This window comes from Mizuhopecten yessoensis, unplaced genomic scaffold, assembly GCF_002113885.1.
Source record: "Mizuhopecten yessoensis strain PY_sf001 unplaced genomic scaffold, ASM211388v2 scaffold7907, whole genome shotgun sequence".
Lineage (NCBI taxonomy): Eukaryota > Metazoa > Mollusca > Bivalvia > Pectinida > Pectinidae > Mizuhopecten > Mizuhopecten yessoensis.
In genome coordinates, this window is record NW_018407282.1 from 551,179 (window position 1) to 576,764 (window position 25,586).

Consider the following 25,586-nt stretch of genomic DNA (forward strand, 5'->3'; position numbering starts at 1 on the left):
TGTAATTTTCTCCACGTTGTATCTTAGCGAACTGACACATATGCCCATCGTTTACAATATGATTCCACACGTCAGCTAATCTCAAAAAATTATTTTCACCGGTATATTGCGTGCTAAGAGGAAATATAATCATTGTAAAAACTGGATGATTTGTCTGATGAATGTGGGCGCCTCGTGCTCAAGGTAATGTGTTCCGCCAATCAGGAAATGTTTCTCAATGTCTTAAAAACGATTCGACCTTGAGCTCTTGCCTATCAATCGATATATCACATAAATCGATATAAAACCGCTCTGACAGAGTCTCGTGTAATGACTTCTGAGTCGAATTGATTCTTATGGCACATACAAGTATACTTCAAAATATCAAGGCATGATGTTTTACACGAAACAAAAATTACGATGCTGGAGGCGATAAACCTAGACGCAAGACAATAGACTAGATTTCTTGTTTGCAGCTTTTGATTTTAGTCAACTTGTCTTAAATTTTCAAGACAAATAATGGTCAGGTGCAGGACATTTATCACGAAATATCTCTAATATGAAGAATGGTCAAGTATGTGCCAAGTGAGATATTCCTAAGGCATTTACAATTGCGACTGCCATGTGCACTCCAAAGTACTGCCCAATACTTAGTGTATGTTCCAAGATATAAAAGCTCTAAAGGACTACCGAACGCTTATTACAAAGGTCTAAGATTTTGAAGGTAATTTGACCAACCCTGACCGAAAAGACCAACCTCTGCCATGGCTTGCTATGCTCAATTGCAGCATTTCCATGTATCTTTAACTCAGAAGCCCGTTATTCTAACTGATCAGCGTATAAAAAGCATGTAATTTGTTGATTTAGATTTCAAAACACTCGTTTATCTAAAGGGAAAAACATGTATAGTAGACCGCTACTTTTAACTGAAGAGTGATGTCACGATGGTTTGTTGTTTTAACCAGTTGTTTTAAATTGACGAGTATCACAGACATAGACGCAAAATACTCGTAACACTAAAACTTAAAGATCTGAGACCCTCACACTGAGGATGAATATATACAAATGGGACTGCGGTAGCTAAGTGGTTAACTGGCATTCTGCTACCACTAGCCCGCCACCACTGGGTCGCGGGTTCGAGACCTGCGTGGGGCAGTCGCCATGTACTGGCCGTAGGTCGGTGGTTTTTCTCCTGGAAATCCAGTTTTTCCTCTACCACCAAAACCTGTCCTCAAATGACCAAAGAAGTTTATAGGACGTAATATACAAACAAACCAAACAAGCCCATGGCCTCTATCCGCAGAGAAACTTTTCGAAAAAGAGTACCGAGATTGCTTGCCACGCTAAAGGACCAAGATTTGAAAGACTTGGTACTCAGACTGTCCGTCCTTCCATAATGGATGAATATCTAAATAAAAAGGCTTTGTTCTCTTGTTCTCTGAAGAATTGTCGCAAAACCTTGGAGCTTATAAAACTGCGAGTCGTAAATGCCTTCTAGAAGTTTCCACTGGCTTTTAATGTGGTAAAATTCGTTTTAGAGTTTTCTATGAAGAGCGAAATTGTCTTCCTAATTCACGAGAAAGCGGAAACAGTGGAGACGCTGATAGGAAACCAAAACTGATTGGTTATAACTAAATACTGACAAAACAACCGAAAGAACAAGGACGCGTGTGTGCACGTGCTTGTTCTGTACTCGAGTGTTCAGGCGGGAAAGGCAATCGGAAATTAGACGACGATCGTATTCAGATCAAATAAAAAAGGGCAATATCGTCAGCGGATTAAGTTGTATCGTCTAGACGACGTTGTAAGGTCTGGATGTGTCTTTTTTGTATGATCTGTGATTCATTCATGAAACTTGGCATCGGTAGATTAAAGCGAGGAACACGCTGACGCTAGTGCAACTCAAACATTTTCGGTCTTCTAAATTTGTATGGTAACGACTGAGACCATTGTCATTGCCCATCCGGGTACATATCACAATACAGGTATATCTCTCAGTAAAGTCTTGAAATCGATAGGTGCAAAGAATATAGAATTGCATCTGTAAAGTTTTTTTTTTAACTTTTTAATTTTTAATTCTGAGCTTGTTTTTATTTTAAAGAAATAATTTCCGTTGTTTAGTAGATTTTTAAATCCAAAATGATATGTATTTGCAGAATAATATATAAATCAGAATATTCATAACATGAAAACTGGTCTGAATATCTTTTTAATAACTTTCAGTCGTATTTATTCTATTATACGTAATCTACTGAAATAAATTACTGTAATTCAAATAGATGTAAAACAGCGACCGTATGCCTTTAAAATAATTTCGCATAAAAGATATTGATCAAGAGTTAACATAACAATTAAGGTGATATGGGGCACGAGCATCTTGATATGAATACCTCTACATGAATAATGTATCATATTACATAGTGAGTACGCCTCTCCCATACCGTAATGTTCTGTCTCTCCTGTACATATACATGATATAAGTTTCCCCCTATATACAATAAACAATATCATCATACAAAATGTTCATGAATGACTCGAACAGGGCCATTGAATCCGCGTAGTTTTCGTAGCAATGTTAAAAGATAGCGTAGCGTTTAAAATCAATTTAATACACGTGAGTTAATTTTTATATGAATACCGCATCCAACCGACGAAAGCTCTCCACGTCAAAACCCCGAGATGGATACAAAGGAGAACACGGGTGTATTTTAATTGAATGTGTACCGGAGTCGCTTAGTATACAAATATAACCAGGCGGTGACTAGCAGTGTTCTATGTTCTGCGTTGCTTTAATACACGAGTATGTATACGTAGGCTATGCATGGCCACTAAGGACCAGAGTTTAGTTAGTTTGTTGTATCTGTGCAAGCGTATATACCGACAATACATAGGAGAGACTGCGTGCATGTATGCCTGCTGGAACATTTCACTGGACTGCCATCAAGCACGTGCATGTAATTATAATTATGTATCACGTGCATAACGACTTTTGTGTTTGCTCGTAGGCGACATTTGAAAATACTTTTTAAAAGAAGAATTATATTTATGATAGTTGTGTGTCGTTGTATGCTGTCGTGTTTCCGTTGCTGTGACCGCTTGGAGAGTCCTGCCTGTTTTCACTACCGTTGTGGTGGTATATGTGTAGAAAGCTGTACACACACACACAGGTATAATGAATAAACGTATTCAGATACCTGGTATGATGAATTAGTCACGTGATCACCACTAAGGGGAGGAGCAGAAGAACGTTTCACACACGTGAAAAAATTCAGTCAATGCTCCTGGACAGACAACTCATACGCTCCGAGTGAAGATAAAAAACCCGAATCATCATCTGTCATCCGATTGTCGAATTCGGCAGCGGACCATTGTCAGTCATAGTGGATATTTACACATCAAATACAACTGGATATTTGACGCTCAAAGTGTGTGAAACTCATTTTTGAATCAAAGAATTCACTGAATTGTGGGTCTTGTGCATTATTTGTCAATATTCACACATTTCAGTTTTTTTCTTTTACTTGCCAGTTTTGTTTTCTGGTGTCGTCGTCTGTTCGCTCGTTATAAAGCAGATGTGCTAATTTGTTAGCATCCCGAGGCAAAGGATCATCGGGAGAGTCCTCTGTTGTGATAGTATTTCCTTGGGATACTATTAATAATTCAATCAATATATTTCAATGGAGCGCTTAAAAATTCCTATTCAGAACACGACAAAATAGGTGAATATGCATCGTCTTCATTTAAACAGTGCGGGATATTAAAACGGATCCTTCTTTCACATAAAAGGAATATAATTAACAAAGAAATATTAACACGAAGAAGAGAGACATTCGTTCATGGAGATGTTTTGCTTAGAGGCATAAAATTCCTGTTTCAAAAGAGTTGTACACGTTTTGCATTTGGTTGCAGGAGCTAGATTTCGTAATATTTTTTTCCACAATTTTGTTTGGTTCTCAGAATCATTCACTATACAGCAGAAGAGAGAGATACAGACGACAGATTTTCGACATTTGCAGACGAAAGATCGGTAAGTTGATAGCGCTGATAAGAAGGTTGAAACCGTACGCATTTTACGTTCGTAAGTATACAGAGGTCTGTACAAAGTCATGCCATTTCGTTAGCGAACATGTAATTGCAGAAACAGTTCGGAATGTGTGAGTTCAAATATGCAATTACCATTATCAGAGTCTTGTTAAGCACCCTACATGTGCATGCATGTCTTTCACCAGTTCGTTTATTTTTTTACCAACCCGTCTGTCAAATTTGATATTTAGCCTTTACAATGTTTCTAGCGTTGTGGTTTGTATGTGTGGGTTTGTTTTGAACGTTTAATTTTAATGTTTATATTTTCACTGACGTTCGGTTTTCGTGTACTGTAAATATTAACGTGTAGTAATCAAACGATCACTTTTTCTGCATGCTTTCATGTTTTCCTATATAAATATTATGATACGTGATGAATATTTTTATCGACATGAACCCACTCCAAACGAAAATAAATATTGCGATGTTATCGTAGCTTGTACCGCTTTACTGGGGATGCATTTCCACTCAATAACCCTAATGCATATTTTAGTGTTCATGTTTTACACCTAAGAAATAATAGATATGGGTAAAAATCCAAAATACTCGGTGCGTTCCCTAATCAATTACATAGTGACATCATTACTCATTTAATCTCTATAATTCGTTGTAGACGTGAAATAATTATTCTGGAATTCCCAAAATTGTCTTATCTATTTCCTTAATAACTCACATTACCGTCTCTTATAAGGTAACTTTCTGTTCTATGTAATATATTACTGTCCTGATTATTTGTCATTTGTATTAAAAAAATCGCTATATTTCGTCCTGATAAAGATCTGAAAAATTCCTGATTTATTGTTTTGAGAACATATAATGTTTTGTGGTTTTATGTTTGAAGTTTGAAAGATTTTATGGTGATATCATAATGACGGGACATGTGTTTGCAATTTTTGTGGTTTTTCCTTTATTCGTGTGATATGTTATCATGTTATCTGTTTTAAATATGTTTTTTTTTGGAGGAAGAATAAGTTACTATAAAAAGAGATCGTATGTTATTATATGAACAAGATACTTTTGTAATATAGAAAACGAATGCATTTTTTAAATATAAAATTGAAAACGATCCTTTGAATGAACACTCGAGGTAGATAACGATCACAAACTGGTTTTAAATGTAAAACTGTTTTACGTCACATACCATCTTATCATAGTTTTATCTTTAATTTTTTGATCTTATCTTATAAATAACAAAATAAAGGGGTCAGTTTTCGGTGCATGCGTGTTTTTTATGTTCACACAAAGCAACTCGACGGAACCACCTATCGGCGTTACAAGGGTATGCAATACAAGTTTGCTTCCTTTCATACCGTTGGTCCTAACACGCCAGCTACTCTGAGATGTCGTTCGGTATTTATTTGAAAAAGGAAAACTAATACTAGGTGTGTGTTTATACAAATTATTTAGGCAACACACCTGTACGTGAGCTCTGCTTCAGGTGTAAAACTCTCAGGTACGCAGAGTAGACGGTACACCTGTGCAAGGTTTGGGATCTTGGATCGCGTGACATTCCGATCCTACGTCTAAAGTAAAGAATACCTCTATTATAATAGCTCAATACCGCCCGAAATCGACGGTTTCCTATCTGTGGTCAGCATACACAACTGATTATACCAGGGTGCCCCGTGTCCGATTTACTTCGCGTGTTTATTGGTCGAAGCAGAGTGCATAGCTTTTGACACACAAGCATTGATTATAGATTCTTGTGATTGAGTCCACGTCCCCTTTTCTTCCATAGTTCTTCACTCTGGTCAGCTGATAATCTCCCTCCATTAATTGCGCGAATCTCTGGCACAATAAGCTATCTTCTGTAATGATATAGTTAGTGGAAGCTACAAACACGGTCTATACAGATCCCAATTCAAATATGGGTAGGTTTATCATGAATTGATTACCGTTTTAAAAGTATCATTACTCAAACATAAATATAAGACAGTTGTCATTTAATTCTTATCTTTATACTTTTGCATTATTCTGATACTAATTATAAATATTTACATTTATGATCTTTTATAAAAAATAAAGCAACGACCATTTTTAAATGTGAAGTTGCACATGCTTAGCCAAGCTGACATCGTATAATGACCACTTCAAAGGTAAAAAGGAAATTGCCATCTCTGGTGATCTATTTTTATTTATACCCTCGTTGTTCTGTGCCATCTTAATCGATTATCTTGCGAGATTTTTTACTTGTTGACATGTTAAAACTGTCTGTTTATGTATGATTAGAGATACAAGACTTCAAGATAGAAAAGCGAGATATGATTTCGTTTTTGTGCTAATCTTTCGAAAATTAATAAAAAGGACGATATTACCATGTGTTTCGTATTCTGATAGTATAAGATATAGTCAATCGTTATAAACCAACTTAATTTTGAGTAAATTTGGAGAATAATAAGATATTATTAAAGTTATTTTTATGAAAGGCATGTGTCTCGTTATCTTCCCCATAAAAATATCTTTTTAATACAATCTGATAAACGTAATTTACCACATACCCCGGATGTCACCTTGCTTAAAGGTATTAAACTCAACAACGTCCCACTTCAAACAATGGAGTTCGAAATACTATTGAACACCTGTATTTTGCAGGTAACATCTCCACACCTGTGGTGTTGGTGATTAAATTACCTGTTTAGCGGTAATAAAATACTTATTTTACCTGTCTAATCAGTTAAGAGTTGAACAGTATTGTTGAAATCTCGGAGGGATGACCCTTCAAACTTTGGAAACCTATAAACCATAGCTTGGTTGTTATACCCGGTTTTTAAAATTACCTGTATAGAATACAGCAAATGGCACCTGAATTTTGTTTCAATGAACTTTAAGAGATATCAAATTTTAACTAAATACATTGGATATAAATCGATTTCAAGGCTTATAACACATGTGTCGTATATATTGTGTTCGGTCGTTCACGCCTTCTCATATGCTAACAAAATCAGATTATGATGTCTTTAAAATCCTTTGAAATATATCAGATGACATTTTGACTGTTTGTCTGCGACACATATTTACACATGTTGTTTTGTATTTTTTGTTCGATTCATTTTACCCGATTAATCAAGAATTTATGGTTATGGAACATTAATTTAATGGGAAATATGAACCCTTCAGAAATAAATTTGTACACACCCAAAATGAACTTAAGATTATATATTGATACGGATAATTATATTATTCGTTCTAGATTTAGAAGTTAAAAATAATAACATTGTGTTAAATAAGCAAAATCTAAGGTCGTATAAATTCACTTATTCAAATCAAAGTTTCAAGATTTCGTACAGGTCGTGAATTAATAGACACTTTGGCAAATATTAAAATAAGAATATCTTCATATATGAATTTGATTTAAATTACAACTATGCATTTATCCCATGATAAATGCTTTTACATGGACAATGAATTAATTAAAAAGACTGTGATTTGATTAACAAGTATTATCAACTTTACGGTTCGTAGTGTCAAATATCGAACATATAAATGGAAACATGAAAATAGGTTTACTATCCTACAGATCACGTGTAAATATCTAAGTAATCTTTCAAACAAAAAGTGAAGTTTGATTTTCTTATAAATATTTAAATTCGTAAGAAAATCTGCATATATAGAAGCAAAATTTATTCATGTAAAATTACAAGAATTATGAAATACCTGTATTTTTATGTAATTTCAAGCAAATAAATTAAACAAAAAATGAATCATAAAGACGCGAAGCTCACCAATCATTCTGAACATTTATCCTAGTTGTCTCTGCTTGACTAATTCGAAAAACAAACACCTTCCCGATTTTTGTCTTCTTCAAGATGATTCCAACACCTTTTAGAATTATGATACGAGTCGAAAAGGTGTTAGATTTATTTCGTGGGTGTAAATATTGACACCTTGATTTAAACCACAGAGAGCCATTAGCTTGGTAAGTGGCACTCGAACAAGTCCACCGGCATTTCAGTAAATAAAGCACAGGATATCTTCACAGGTTTCCACTTAGGCAATGCTTCAACAGGCATACGGAGGGATTTTCGTTTTTGTTTGCTCATTGTATTTTGCTAGTTTGGTAAAAAAAAAATCGTCGTTGACAAAAGTGTCATGTCGATATTTAATTAACAGTAAAATAAACTGGATTTATTATTCAATACAAATCGCACAAAGCCTCACGTTAAATATTGATATTTCTTATCATTTCTGTGGTTTTCACTTGTTAACGAAATCGTAACACTACAATAATGGTTCAAACTGACAAATTCAATGTTTTCCTTTTGGCCACACAAGAGGTGTGACGTTACAACAAGTCATCACATTTCGATTCAATATTGGTTTTTTTCTGACCCCGTTTCTTTGAAAGTCTTGCATTCCTGTTTATCGAAATTGTCCAATTGGTCACGGCTATCGCGACAAAATATTTGCCTACTGATTAGTTCATTATATTGGAGTGTGATACTTGAGTATAAGGTGTTACCGTTCGTTACCTGGACAATGTACCCTCTTCGGGGTATACAACCCAAAAACCGGGCATCCTCTGTATGGTTAGGTCAAAATTAGATCGGACGTAGAACTGCGGCTATCATAAAAAAAATATATACAAATTTAGACAACTATACTTCTTAAATTAGGATTCAATTTAATCACAGTCCGATAAAAATAAGGATTTATTTTTATATGATCAGTCAGAAACCAAATCGGTTGAATATTTGCCCCAGTTATTTTTGTAATTAAAGCTGACTGTTCTTTAAGGGATTGTACCCAAACCTTTACGGTGACCGTATGTAAATAAAGCCTTAACATGCCTCCATCGGGCCTTTGTATCCCTACCTATTCTGTTTGCCGTCCGAAGGGATCTGACCGCGCTCCTTAATCCCAGTTTGACAATGGTACTTTTCCAATAGGCCACTTGTTCACGCTACCGAGCACTCGAGCCGTACTTGAAAATGACGGAATTTTTGGCATTATCGCAGGCTCTAGGATCTCCGTTTGTAAATGTCAACATGGTTCTATTAGTCGTGGTTTAAAGGTGTTAAAGTAATGTTGATCAAAGCAAAAGCTGACTAAATTGTATTGTCTTGATTCCCGTAAAAAAAATGTCAACTTACATGCTGCTCGAGTGAGGCAAATCTCTTTCGGTTGACCTGATTCCATATTTAAAAATTTTGTGAATCTTATTACAGGTATTATTTATAAATAAGTTGTCAGAATTCGACGTCGTTTGTTCTCTGTAGATAAATATTGATAAACACATATGATAAAACAATAGAACACAAAACATAAGACTTTGGTAAAAGATACTATGTGCCGTACCGCAATATTTTTGTTACCTTGTTGACTAATTGTCGACATGTTCATTACAAGCGAGTTGGTTTGGTTTGGTTTAGTATTGTTTAACGTCCTATCAACAGCTATGGTCATTTAAGGACGGCCTCCCCTGTGTACAAGATGCATGCGTTTAGTGTATGCGTGTGTGGTTTGGGAGGCTGCGATATGTTCGTGTTTGTATCCTTGTGATAGCGCGGAACTGATTTCGACTTTACAGTGCTACCTCCCTGAAACATACTGCCGAAGACACCCAGCAGGACCCCCCACCCGGTCACATTATACTGACAACAGGCGAACCAGTCGCCCCACTCCTAAATTGCTGAGCGTTGCGCAGGAGTAGAAACTATCATTTTTACAGACTCTGATTGTCTCGGCCAGGGGACAGAACCCAAAGCCGTCCTCACAGGGGCGAACGCTCAACCAAAGGCAAAAAGTAAGGCATTGTCAAGGGAGACATTAGGAAGAAGTAAGTTGTTTAGAAAGAAAGAAAAGATAAGATCACAAATTTAGTCGCCTCTTACGATCATGCCACGGGGGCAGCATGTACAATGCTAACGCCCTACCTGCAGGGACTTAGAGTCTCGAATAGTTAGAATGCCAACATTTTACAGATAAATGACGTATTTTAATGAATAATTTCGATACTTTGAAGGCCGAATTAGTTTCGGAATTAATTTTGATTTGAATTTCACTGCTAACCGGAGACCTTAATACAAATATTTTAGACATGGGGAATAATTTCATAATTCTGTCAATATATTTGAATTCAAATTATATCTAATTAAATAATGTTCCTGTTTCTGCTGTTACCATGCTAGTGTAAAGGTATGCTGAGAAAAGGTGTTATCAGTTATGCTCAATAACAGAAATACTCCTGGTAAAACTAGGTTGTCTGGTGGTTGTAGTAGGCTGGTGATATGGGGAGATTGCCCTTTGCAACTTCCAACCCACTTATCTTGCTTTTATCAGCTGTATATGTGAATTCGGAATGTTTACAGAACCAAAACCAAAATATTATTAACTAATTTTCAGTTTGTGTAGAAAATAATACTAACAAATTATTTTTGTCTGTGGATAATTGTATGCGCTGAAATTGACCGTGTCTTGTGAAAATATGATACTCTGAGTTAATTTTTATACCGTTCGTAAATGACGGCTGGATCGTTAGGTATGATAAATATTCTCCAAGAGTCAATATCACTTAAATTACTGCTAGTAATTACAGAACATATACTGTGGGAGCTCTTCCGTCTAGACCTTAACTAAACTAACGTCAAACGGCCTGCTAGCGCTACTGACACGAACATCTTCAACCTCTATCCTTCAGGACGGCACAATGAATAAGCGATAGGCCCTCTGATTTTGTGGTGTCTTGTTCTATTGTCTTTGGAGAGCGGACGGGTACAAAAACAGAACGCCGGTTGCCATGTTTATCTTGCATTCGTACACGCGTCTTGGCGAAGTTACAAGACAAAGTCTCGACTAGGACGCGCGTCCTGCTCACATTTGGATTTACACCCTACTATTGACATTTCAGCTGGTTCCGATTTTAGAAATAATTAAACAGCATTTTTTAAATTATTGTTTTTATTGCGATAAACAGCAATCTCTTTTTTTTAATTTTGGTTTCATTTTGTAAAAAATACGACATTGTATTCGTTTTTTTCTATTTAAATGGGTAATCATCTATTCTTTTTTCAGTTGATCACTATTCAACACGGACTTCTTTACTTTAGAATTTGTATAACTACGCATTTCCTTTAGCTCAGTTTATTCATCTTTAACAGTATTTTAGCGTGAAACGTACACACAATTAACTTAGGAATTCATATTTTCTGACGCCACACAATAAGCTGTTTGCTTACATGTCATGAGACATTTATTCCCAACCCTTGTGTCTAGTGATATCTTTAATCTAGCCATCGTTATCTCTACCATAAACCTCTCAACCCCCCCCCTTCCTCCCCCACCTCTCCAAAAAAAACACCACTGTATACATCTTATATGAATTTAAAGGCACAATAGTATACGCAGAAATTGAGATTTTTAGATAAAATAATTATTATGATGATTCTATTTTAACTGTTTTAGCAGCCTTTTTTTAACACAGTAGAACGTTTCTTGTGATACTAGAAGCAAGAAAAATATCTAAAATAAAAAATAATAGTTTATTAAGACCAAATTGCAAATCACAAAACACCCGAAACGATTTGAACTACAACTACGGGAAACTTGTTTCAATTTTTATTTTTTAAACAATGGTTTGGTATTCCATAGTTAAACTTTATACACGAATAAAAAATGTTTTGCCGAGATGAAGTGAGAAACTGAATCGCGGCCCTGCTCAGCTTTCCAACACCCTCCCCTCTGGTGTTATGGGTCAGAGTCTAACACAGCTGCGAGCTCCCTCTGTTGCTCAAGGTCTGCTTGCGAGCCAGATACCCATTGATAAAACCCGTGAACTTTTACCTTCTGTTTCGTGACTATTCCACGTTAGATTCTGGCCAGCGGATATTATCGCGGGACCGTGAGAGCCTCTTGCTCCAGATTCGATTTTTAACAAGATCTCTTTGTCTTTCACCACGAAAACAATTTGGAAGTAAATCAAGATCGTCTAACCATAATATTATAGAGGACAAATCCAGCCTTGTCATTGTGGTAAACAGCTTTTTGTTACGTTGTTTTGAAATATTGCGGGAGAATGCGGGTGTACTTTCTGTTGAGACATCTTTTCTACAACGTTTTGCATTATTTGTCATTTTGACAATTCAATAATGTCATTTTGAACGTTCAATGTTGTTCTATGAGGATACTCGTCGGTGTTTTCGTGATAAAGTGTCTGGGAATTTAATTGGAGTACATGTACGCAGATTTTAAATATCTGGCAAACTTAAAAACATGCTAGTTTGATGGTTCATCGACTGTAGCAGTTCCGATTAAAGCACACTTATGATTTAATGCCATAAACACAAGAAACAACTTGCATATTATGTTCGCACGAAGATAGCGGGCAGGCCTTCTGATGTTTTAATTAATCATGCAAATTTAATTCTGAAGTACGTAATTATTGATGGTATCTATTGATTGTTTAGCCATTAGGACCCATCGCTTGTATGTCTCGAATATTAAAAGTTTATTATCATACGCTTGACAAATACACCAATGTTTCATAAAAAGATTTCTTATAGATAGGTGCTATCTTTCATCTATTTGTGATGCCGAATATTCGTACCCAGCTCCCTCCCCCCTTTCCTCCCCCTCCCCCTCCCCTCCTCCTACTCTATTTCATACGATACCCTGATCGTGTAAAGATAGTACATACATGTATATGTACGGTGGTGTGATGCGCGCTATTATCTATAATTACCTCATATTTTGATTTACCGGAGATATACCCGGCGGGATTTTTTGTATCGCAATACGTATTTAGCTTATCTCACCTTCGCTTGCATCAACAATAAGTACAGTAGCTGTAAATAAAAATATACATCAACAGGCCTTGAATAATCCCGAACAATTTGTCTACCGAAGCCGTGGTTTAGAGGGATCGCAGGGGTGGTGTAATACCCTGTAATAACTAAACGAGACAGCTTTCGCACTCTCGTTCAAAAGAAATAAAAACAACTTTCAAGCGGTCAAAAGAGATGGGTCTGAAAAGCAGTACTTTTGCTAATACCACGAATGCGTTGAAACAACAATATACCGTCCGAGGTGTGGAGAGTTGGGAGGGGTTGGGGCTTAGTCTCGTTCGTCGAGACAGCTTTATTTTGTTCTGCCCCTGTTCGATCGTGATCCCTTCCCTCCAGTTAATAACCCCTATTACTCTTATTGGAAGCCATTAGCGTCTCGGTACCAGATTATCGGCTGAGTTCGACCACGCCTCGCGAGCTCACGTGGAAACCACATGTTTTCACCCGTAACGAGCTTATACCGAGCGTATCAAAACATACCTATATAGGTATTGCATATGCTATCAATATCATAGAAAACATGAGATTAATTTGTTTTTCTTACGATTAAAATCTGCCCCTTTATTTACATCATATTAAAAGACATGCTATACCGTAAACTTGTGTCACAGTCTCAGTTCAAGGTAAGGTACACTATTAATATACATTAATATATCGTGCTGACAGACTAGATATATAGCTGAAATTTTAAAAGAGTGCATGTTTGTGTAGGGACACAGGACTCTGTAGTGCAACATCTCGTATATCAAGGGGCGCACAGGACCGGTCAACCTAGATTTAGTAAGTTTGTCGGTCACCCACGATTTTAGAAGTTAGTGTCAGAGGATACAGTAGATAGGTTATGAGTAGGAGTACGTTTATTAACGCCGGACCGGTCGCTCTACAGTTATTAAGTTTGTATCAGAAGATACTATAGCCAACAAGGGCCGGATCGATCACCCTAGATTTTATAAGTTGGTATGTTTATTAACACAGGGCCGGTCACCCTAAACTTGTTAAGTTAGTAATATACATAAGGTACACGTGTACACACGGAATGTGATTACACATACATTACATATAGTACCAAATATGTGCGGTAACAGTCATAGGCATTAATCATGTTGTTTTGTATTGTACGCTAAGGTTAACTAGATAATAGCACTGTGCATGATTTGTGAGTATACGTCAATGTTTTAAAAATTGCTTGTAAATTTATATGTACGTACGCGTAATAAACGGTATATTTTGTACTTACATATTTGTGTATGTGGAAAATATGTTGTGTATGTATACTATTTTGTGCTCATAAAGAAATATGATAACACTTTGTATCATATACATTATATATTTATTATATGAACGTATAGAACTATGTATAATGTATGTATATGTTTACATAATATGTACGATGTACGTATGCACATATTATGTATAAGTATTATAGAAATATGTATACATTTACATCTATATTAAATGTAAGTAAAGGAATATGTCTACATAAAACGTACATGCCGAAGAATATTTACATTGTACACAATGAACACATATTTGCGTTCATATACTGTCATTGTATACAATATGTAGTTACATACATATAAATATATAATATATATGCGTAGGATACAAATATGTACATACTATGAATGTGCAATACGTTTTTTAGAATCAGTTTTTCCCTATTATAACGGATATGGAGCGAGATATGTAAATATATATAGCATAATGATCGATTGTATGTACATGTGTCTAGATATATACAGGTAAAACACACTGAAATTACCTATTTAGACGTTATAGTAAAGAAAACTCCTGTAGTACTGATACAAATGCAAACGTACACATGCATGGATATATTAGTCTATAGCGACATGTACAGGTTTATACCGTATAGACATGCCCTAATCATGATCAGCCAACACTACGATATACATGGTTACAACAGAGGGCACCCTAATTAGCGAGAACACTTCCCATACCTACCACCATAGATTTGACCCATTGATGTCTTTATATCAACAGGTGCTCGGAGCGGGATTTACTTTGGGGCTGAACGAGACAGTGCTGAAATATAACAGTCAAACCCTTTGATAAGAAATCACAGACGAAACAGTGGAATATTTGCACAGGGGAATATATCTCGGCCCACCAATGGATCAACTCGCCAGACTGCCCCTTTAAAAGAAAGCATGGTTTACGCCAGGGTTGTGTAATAGGGCCTTTGGATTAAAACCTATTTCGGCGACACGTGTAAGGAGAAATAGTTAGTACATGGATATATACACGATTTCAAAATGAAGGAGACGATGATGTGCTGTGATTTATTCAAATGGATCTTGTTTTTTACTTCATTTATATCGATGACCAGTGGTCAGATTGTTATATCTAAAAGGGAATTAAGTGTGAGAATTGGCCGAAGTGTGTATTTTCGACGTGATGACCTCAAGTTTGCTCGGACGGAATCCAATGGAGATTGTCGAGTTCAGGTTGTCCAAAATGACCCCGTCACTCTCAGAGTCGGTCGACTCGAACCAGAGGTACGTACTCCTTACATTAATCAGCTACATCAATCTGGGTGGGTTTGGAAATGAACTGTCATATATATTGAAATGTATCCTTTGTATGTAGGATATGTATTGACATGTCATTTACAAGTCACAATATAGACAATGTCTTGTAACTTCGTATATTTCTCAATTTTGTATTTTTGCAAACACGAGAAAAGTCCATAAACAAGTTTGACGTATTTCAAATGTTATCCATGTTAAAATTCACGAGCGTTATTCAAATATCAATTTGTCCCTAGCGAGCTAATTTTGCTGCATCCAGCAAATAATACACATCTGTCGCTTTGACTTCATATCTGCTATGATACTAGAATTGTGTAATAAAGACGGGCCAGTGCACAGAGGAAACACGAGAAAAACCCTGTGAACGGTCGAAACGGTATTTTGCGAGCAGACGATGGAATATTTACACGCTTATGATAAAAGCATCCCTCCCTGAATACGTAACACAATCTAAGACAAACTCCTGCGTGAATGGTAACTGTTGACATGCTTGGTATTATTTTCGAGTAAATATCCATTTTCCGCGGGAAACTCATTAGTAAGATTATGTTCGTCTGCTGAGGTGGAATTTCTCCGCGTGACGCTCCAGCACGCGCTTCTAGCGCGCGGTTGACATATTTTGATATGTAACTGATTGACGGACGGGTAGTCCCTGCAGACTTTTTTAGGTATATCTATTACTTGTGATGAGCTAAACTGGAAATATTACGCCATGATTGCTGAGATACATAATAGACTTTATATTGATATCTTTAATGAGAAAACCAGCTGAAATTGCTAACAAAGTTGTACAACCATATTAAAATTGTGTATAAAAGTATTAAAATAAACTTTCAAATGTTAATTTTTGAAATATTTGATATTTTTCTCATTTGTCGGTTCCTTAGATTGATATGTTTTTCCGGGTTGAGTAGGCATACATCAGTCTGTTATCACAGCAGATCGTTACAAACTACCAGCATTACGCTCATTGCTCTACACTCCCCAGCACCACCTTACACACATCTGTGTATTCAGGTGAGATCTGACTCTCCCTTCATTTTTTCCTGTCGGCAGCTTTATCATAATCAGGCGGTATTGTATATACTCATAATGCCAGAAATGTAATCGAAGCGTGTGAAAACCAACCCTTGTAGAAGCTCATTAAATGATGCATTTGGTAGATGCCAGCCATTCGACATGAGCTCATGACTTTGAGTGGTGCACAAGCCATAACATCTGCTTCTCCCCCTCCCTCTTCCAGGATCCCTCCCCATCCTGACCCTCTTCCTGACCCCCTCCCCCACCCGTACTCCCTCCCCCATAATGACCCCCTCCAAATCCCGAACTCTTCCCACTAACTCTGCCGATCTACCTTCCGTATACAATATACGTATCGCCATTTTCCTATGCATGTATGTAATACGTATTTCATACTCGTGCGTAATGCACGTGCATTGTTAAGTAATGCACTTGGATAGATTACCAAGGCAGAGTGACACTGTTAATACACAAGTAAGGTATAAGTAAGGTATCTATAACAAATCACTGCTTCGCAAATCCTTGAAGCTATTTAGACGGGATAGGCATAAAACATCTCCTCTCTCGGCTTGATAATAACATAAGCTATATATAATCCATACCTGATGTATAGAGATGAGGTATTTTTTTCTACTCAAACAAAACACTCCCTGTTAGTAAGGAGCGGCGTTTCTAGGAGAAAAACAAAGGGCCAATTATCCAAGACAAAAATGATAGAAATAAGGGTCATTGCCCTTTCTAGGTCCATCTGGCATGTATCTGAATCTTATTATACTTATAAACAAAAGATGAAGATAAATATGATGTTTCGTGTGCTTACAGCACTATATATATATATACCGTCCAGAACAAGCGTTTAGATATGACAACACTACATTGACTGTCTCTTATGGGAGATATACGTACATGTTAAGTTTATTCTTGTAACACATTATTTAATCACAGGAGCTTGAATCGCTTGGCCCCTCCCTTCTGAATATAATTCGGTCTTGCCCAAGGCTCATACTAAAACATATTGATACCTCGCAAAGTTCAAGTACGTCATCATTTCGATGTTCTCTTTTTGGAAACCCGGACTACATTTGATAAGTGTGCCACTCAGATAGCCCTCTTCATCTGGTGAGAGTCTCGGAAGGGTACTTAATGTTTAGAATACTATTTAATTCTAGCATAATGAACGATAAAAAAAGGTTCACTTCATACCAATTTATACAAAATGTTTCCTGAAACTAAAAAAAATATTCCAGTTATTTATACCACTTACCATATATGTATACACAATACAGCCGTTTTCTACATTTGCAATTTGTTCAAGAATTAATTGGTTAGTATGCGGTTCAAGAGCCTGGCTTTGTTCTATTTAATAGGCTTTGGTAGGGGTCTTCAGGGAATCAGTTTTGTGAATGGAATCTACTGTAGGTCAAATACACTTCTCGGGTTGAATGCATGTACTGGTCCTTAGCTGCCAAAAGTGCACGTGAGCTCCCAAACTTCCTAGTTTTCTTACCACCAGGATACCTATAAGAACATCCTATCTTCAGCACAGCTTTGGTGATGTACCCAAAACACACTTTCTATCGTTTGATTTAAAGGATGTTTTTTTTTTATAGAACATCGCTGTTAAAACCCATATCATATTCGAACGGGTTTTATATGTTCGTAAGACAAGTTGATTTAATCTTTCGCTATCTGTGGGGGTGCTATACATATGATACTCCTTAACATCGTCCACCTGGTCTAGAAATAACTAAATGCATTGAACCGATCCGCCGAAATACCCCCAACCTCTCCGTATACGCGTCACATTCCGTCGGATTGAACTATCCCCTCCCCCGTCTCTTTAACCCTCCACAATGTATGTACGTCGTTAGTCTTCTATCCTGAACGAACGTCAAGAGCTATCGTGCAATGTCACACACGCTTAATTGAATTGAATATCCCCTGTGGAAAATAATGAATAGAGAATGCATACCCCCTTTCTTTATAATTAAAGGCAGTCGCCAAGTTTGCTTCTTAAGAACTTGCGTTTTTCTCAAGTTATTTTCTTTTAGAAAAAAAAAGTTTTGCATGCATGTCACGAGATTCATGCCGCAATTTCAAGGCCTACAGTAAGAAAAGTTAATTAGTTTAACAGCCGAGTTATGTACCATGTGCTGAGTGTCGTGTATTTTATATACAACGCCTACACGTAACGCGTGAAATCTGAGATAAAAATGAAACAATATTAATTAATGTACGGTGTATGAAAAATTACTGGAGCTATGTACTGCATGAAGCAATGTGTAGCATACTGCGGAAGCGACTAAATCAAGTTAAGAACCATACCGCTAAGAGGACTCCATGTCTGACACCTATTTTAAATATATATAAAAATCTATAAACAAGTACATCAGACAAAGTTTACTACCTGCATTAAATAATAAATAAAATATCTCATGACTCTATCGTCGGGTCAGGGATATTCACAAACATGTTTAGCATGTTGTCTACAAAGACCTTTATCAGACGGTACAAATTCATAAATTTACCGGAAAACGATTGCCTTGCGAAGATTTATAAAGAGCAGAAGTGTCCTGCAGGGACGCACAATGGGAGAAACTGGGGGCTTAATCCTTACAACTATTTCAAACCCGTATCAGGTGTAGGATCTAAACATGACTGTCACCCGAGGTGTGTCAAATACAGACTTATTATCCACTTTCACACGTTTCTTTTCTGTGTAACCAGGAATCCAATTTGGCTCATATCAATTAGGTGTTTTTTCTCGCTATTTACACTACCGGAGGCAAAATTCGCGCTGTTGATACTATATCCGAAGGGAAAGCAAGCTCAGGATCGAGGATAGTCTTATTTCCGGTTCACTGATTTAGAGCTGTATTGTGTCTCGACAAAATATACATAGCATGTAGTGTATACCTGAAATGTCGTGATGATTGCTGATAGTGATATTGTGTATCTATTGTCCGTAGGCTAGAGATTTCACCGAGATCCTAATTACGATGTTGTTTGTCGTCACCTGAGTTTTGACCTTGTAGCCATAAAGTTTTCGCACGGATGTCATGTCATATCCTTCTTTCTTCTCATTTTCACAGAAACTTACCTTAAAATGTATTAAAGAACTCGGGCATTTGAAAAGATATTTAAGCAATTTCTTTTAATAAAGTTATAATTATTTTGGTTTTCAATGACAAGGTAATACTTTTTTTTTAACAAAAATGAGATATTAGCAAAACGAATATATAAAATTGGATCTGGGTGTTGACATTGAATATACATTATTTCACTGTATATTTCACTAGCTATTGAAATACTGGCCATTTTTGAGGCCAATATAGGCTATTTGAGCGGCAGCATCTTCATTTGAAACCTTATCTTAAATAATACAATGTACCAAGTTTATTTTTAATTTGTGAAGTTTCATCGACAACAATGCTGGAGAAATTGAAACGATTTATCTTTATAAAGTAGGTCGGGAGCAGACGACAGCCCCTCAAGTAAAGCCTTTCCAATTCAAAAGAGAGTCGAGATGATATTTCAGAAATAAGATACCAATCTGTTCATTTCTAAAGGTGATACGTCTTTCTGAACTGAAGTTGAAATTATTGTTCTCACCTATAACAGTAAAACCGCCAAAGGCGCTATAGTCGTGGTATAGCTCGCTTAAACTGGAGATTCACTGTCTGAGAGGATTCTCTTTCTAACGCTAAAGTACAAGACTGTAACTTCACTTTCAAGATGCTGAAACAGGATCTCTATTAAATCACACAAACACACAAAAAAATAACTGCAATGTGTGTCATTTTAACTGGAGTCACCTTGATGAAAAAAGAGAGGTCAAATTGTAAAGAGCAGAATTCAATTTACCTAACAAACAGCGTATGTTAATGTTTTTTTACCTACCTACCAGTATCAAGTTCAGGGCCCAGACTCTCTGATTCCCTTTTTTCCTCCTCTTACTTTCAAAGGGAGATAATAGATAAGGATTGCATGTGATAAAAATCACACTTTAGAGGCTGCTTGTGTTGAGATGTTGAGAGTACGTCTATCACTGACCCGGTTAAACGGAGTCACGTGTTCTTTTACCTGCAGAAAGGTTCACAAATAAAGACATTCACCTCCGATAACTTCCTTGATTAGACGCAGCCTTGCTCAAGCGAGCAGAAAATGGCCTCGATGAGTTCACGAGTTGAGGGTTTAGTCAGCCGGCTATTGAGTAGATAACAGCAGGTTTGGTACATTCTGTGTGGTCAAATGGCTAAATTGTGGTGGTCAGACAGGCGAGATGTTAATCGGACCATTAGCGGTCAGTTTAGACGTTTATGTCAGTACGTATTGTGCATATTTGCATGACTTGCCCGACGCACACGGGCTTGAAAAAGGGGTATGGGCGTACGGATGAGCGGGCTTGTTGGACAGTGGTTGAAAGCTTTTAAAGTTGCTGACCGCACCAGCTTAACCATTTGGCCACGCCATCAATGGTAGGGGTGTAGAACAGACAGTGTTTTGATTAATAGAGAATCTTGAATGTCAATCATAGCTGTAATTGATTTTGAAATTTATAATCCAAACTGATAATTACGCTTCAATACAACGTCAGATAAAAGTAATTTCTATGTGAGTTTGAAAAATATTTTCTTAAAGATTTAACTTTATACGTTGAATATCATTTCATTGACCTACTTCGTGATAATGTATAGAATTACTAGTCAAGAAAGGTTAATTTCGAACTCTATTAAAAAAACCGTCGCACTAACTTGACGGATTCGACTTCAAATCTGAAAAAATGCCTTTGAACAATGAAACGATTTTTTTTCTCAATCGCCATTGGGCCCATGTTCTCCGAGTTCTCAAGTGAGCCGTGTCTCGATAAGAACACGTGCGCAGCTGCTGCAGCCATGATACCGATTAGATTTCGTGCGCGAGACATAAAAAATACAGGTCATTGGAGCAACAGGAGAATCTGCAAGCCAAGTCGAAATTGTGTCTGTTTGCAGTATGCGCTGAAAATGAAATGATTTGGCTTCAATTTTTTCAGTGAAGACAGCTTAGTTTGAAGAAATTATAACATACCACACAGAGAACAAATTCAAATATTGGATTTGTGAGGAAACCTGATGGTTTTATTAATTCGTCTGTCAAATAGATTGTATTACACAGACAACAAAAACGATCGACGATATTTCCACAAAGGGTCAACACCGAGTAGCCCCTTAACTCAGTCTGTCAGCCCGTTTTGCGTCTATATCGGAGTCGCCACTTTTTGTCATGCTGTTCACGTTATGAAACTGTCGACTATCTTGCAGTAAACGGATAAATATAGCCAATGACCGACTTCCTGTTATCAAAGGGTTTCTCTATATGAGAAGTAGCTGTTTTTTATAGAAAGGTCAGACATCTCGAAATGCAAGCTTCACAACCACTGATGAGGCATGTAAATGGACGAACTTGTCATATGCTGTTGTTAATTATTTCTTTGTTTGTGTGTCTGTAGATTTACACTTTTAGGCGCTTCCGTACTTAATTTTTATAGTTATTATACCGAACATAACAAAGCTTCACACTGTCAACTATACTATATATCACAACTGGTTTTTGAGGAGGTGTTGGGAACAAAATGTGTACTAAGCAACTTCATCTCGGCTGCAGCATACAGATGTACACGTGTGTGTCCATGACGCTCGTGTACGATTTGATATTAAATGCAAGAGCGTTGCATTCCAAACGTCACGGCTTTAAACACAGTCAAATCAACTACCACACCAGATTTGGCAGGCGTGTAGAGAAGAACAAAAGCCTTTATGTACAATACATACCGAAACGTCAATTGTTTGCATTAGTCGAATCAACACGAAACGCACGTGTATAGCGCTAACACACGCCTAATCTCCTCCTTTGTTTCACCATCCATGCAGAGAATTAAAAAATCTGGAAAACATTACTGTATTGTTTTAGCAGATAAAAGCTCTTTTCTTACATATTTTCCAAATTCGACATAATGCATTTATTATTGTTTTTACTAACTGTTGGAATAGTTGTACATGGAAATGGCCACAAATTGATTAATTTCCCATATCAACTGTAATCTCAAACGTGGCGTTTCGAGCGGAGACCAAATGGTTTTGCAATAATCTCCAAAAACAAGGGGTATGTCTACGTCACTCGACTCAGCATTTACGCAACAAACATATCACTGAAAAAGACATTTAATGCTTAGTTTACTATCCCCATGAAAACTTGTTTTGGCACGGTATTTTGAAAATGACAGAAGAGAAACTTTTGTTAATGACGGAGCGGAACAGGAAATGCATTGACTAAAAGCAGAAACCAAACACAATCCGGAATGTTAAAAAAAACCGTATAATTGCAAACAAAAATTTCGAAAGATGGGCGTATCATTCAGCGGTGAAAACAATATGTTTTCTGTTTTGTTGCTTAAAAAGTTAAATATGTGAGGCGTCATAAAAAAAATGAAGAAAAAATAAATATATAAACGGAGGTTTCCGTTACCAAAATAAAAAACTTGAATTGTAGGAATTCAATTACTGGTATAGTGCTTACGAAATATTGGCCGTGTCTTATCTGCTCCATATTTATCACAACAGATCCCATCTTTGAAATCTCGATAAACTATTATTCAAACCGACCATTCATGTACACAATACCATTGTGTATATCTGGTATGCTTGTTTGTTAATTTGGACGAGGTATGAGATTGTGCGTAAACACCAGAGAATTCACTAGATTAATCTTTTTTTTTTAAAGAAATAAAAAAATATCAGAAAAAACAGTTTTGAAAATAAACAGGAAGTTCTATTAATTTTCCAAGTTGATTCGGAGTATAAACGCAGCTGAGACTTTTTTTTATATTAATTCCTTGTATACGATGCTTCTTTAGATGTACACTTCTTTCTTACCGAGATCATTCAGATGCACTTTAAGACTGTTTTTATTTACGTCTACACGAAACGTTTAATATTTCTACATTCCTTTGAACGTTGCTTCGTATTTTGAAGTTACGGGAGCTCTCAGCTTGCAATTTCCTAACGATGATATACGTAATCTCATCGATTTAATTTATTTTCGGAAATTCTTCCTTGATTTTGATATTTCAGCTTTATAATCGTCATTCTGTGTGTGTTTTGTCGGCATGCATGTGATATTCCTTTTAATCGCTATAAACTGTTGTTTTTTGGTACGGCATCATTAATTATGGTTTAAAAGCGTCAATTAATCACAGAAGTACGTGCCACGTGTTGTCATGCTGGTTTAAAGTGCAAAGTGGAAAAAAAATACAAAAATGCTTCAATGTGCCAGTATGTTTGAATTTAAGTATTCTTATTTTCCCATAAACAATACCAACGATTTGCCTTGTTTGTTTTCACGTGTCTTTCATTCGACATTTTGATCGTGAGTAGAGGTTTGAGGTGGGTGGGGAGAAGGGTTGGAGGGGAGGGGATAGTGGCGTACGAGAAAGGGAGTGCTGCGAGAAGTATTACAATTTTTTGTCAAAGATGTTCCCAATAATTAAATAAATTATAGCACGGAATTAATTCAGATTACAGTTTACAATAAAAAAAAAATCTGTAATAGTATTTACATGTGTAGGCTGTTATTTATTTTTTCTCAACCCGCCACAGACACAAGTCTACACCTGTAACATATATACACACTCGGAAGGTACAATTATATACCTCATATGAACTATTCCTCATCTTGAGGCAGAAATATTACAGGTGTCGTATTCTTATTGCCCTAGAAATGTGTAACGGTGCGCCGTCTATACGACGAGAGCAGTAGTGAGAAAAAGCATTCCCTAGGTGGCCAAAAGAGTATGCTACCTGGACGGACCACACAGAGTGCGCATGCCCTATCATCAACGTCTACAGGTATAACTCTGATGCTTACTTATGTATATACGCACGCTTGGGTTTTTTTCGCATTCCGTAACTGTTGTTAATTTTATCGTACGGTAAATATCATTTAATGTAAAATAACGAAATTTTAGTTTTTCTTATTGATTGAAGCAGGAGTGATCACTCGTCATGTGCTATATGGAACTTACTAGTACATCTTAAAGCTCTTGTCTACAGAGCCACGCAAATGGGCACCGACATATGACTTTTGATTTTCAAACGAACGCAAAGAGTCAATCCAATCTACAGCTTATCGGCTACTATAATTTGAAATGGATTTTATGACTTTTTGAGATACAGTATATTTGTGTACACACTTGGTCGTATTTATTTGTAATCAAAGGGAAAGAGAAAAAAACCACCAAGAGGTAAAACAGTGCATTTTACCGTAATGATTCATTTGATAAACGTTGTAAGTTATTTAATTCGTGTATTACTAAGTACTGTCACCTTTGGAACGTAAGGCGGAAACACTGACACATGTCGCCATGTTTTAACTCATGTGAAAAGCTTTAGAACTGTCACATTTTCGCTAGGTCGGTGATAAATCTTACCCCAGGTACGACATAAGTCACGCGCAGCGTTACGTCATTGGACAGGTGAGCGACCTTCGGTCACTGTATACAATACGTATTATTGTGGTCAAGATTTAATAAATGCTGGACATATTAATCATTAAACATTTTGATGTTGGTAAGGTCCGCCAAGCTTAATGTTATCCTCGACTGCGATCAAAATGTGTGACAAATGTCGCCATGACACTTTAATCGTGATGAATCTAGCCGTCCTGAACCTACTTAACTTCATCTCAAATAAATGTCATAAAAACTTTTAGCTCTGGTCATAGTCTAAAGTGTAACTGATAGCGTTTAAGTAAAATACCACCGACAAGGCTTCAGCCGTAAGCTAACAGTACGGAACATGTCCGGATCAAATGTTTCATCATTCTTGACCCAATCTGCTTCGTTGGTCAGTTTGAAGGTCATCCCTATGTTAAATTACGAATTGGTCAAAATATGTATGACAGTATTAGAGTGAAGAAGGCCTCAGTATAAGGTACAACAAACAAAAATACCTCAAAAGCAAAAAAAAGAACTCGAGAAAAAAGTCATTAAAACCTGCAGCTAGTGCTGGGGAAAGTTTTCGCGTTTCGTCCCTTAAAGCTATATATCATGTCGCTATGTTGTACGTTTGTCTCATATACATATATAAATGAAAACGTTTATAATTTGAACATATCTATTTTCCTCCATGACCCCGAA

General features: G+C 36.6%; 1 protein-coding gene across 1 annotated transcript in view; it reads left to right on the forward strand.

Moving 5' to 3' along the window:
* The first annotated feature begins 2,716 nt into the window (after positions 1-2,716).
* The window catches only part of LOC110454563 (FRAS1-related extracellular matrix protein 1-like), an 82,461-nt gene continuing 59,591 nt past the window's right edge, over positions 2,717-25,586 (forward strand). The window contains exons 1-2 of the mRNA XM_021504135.1: positions 2,717-4,006; positions 14,844-15,358. Coding sequence (XP_021359810.1) covers positions 15,116-15,358 — 243 coding nt within the window. The 5' untranslated portion in view covers positions 2,717-4,006; positions 14,844-15,115. The remainder of the gene's footprint in view (positions 4,007-14,843; positions 15,359-25,586) is intronic.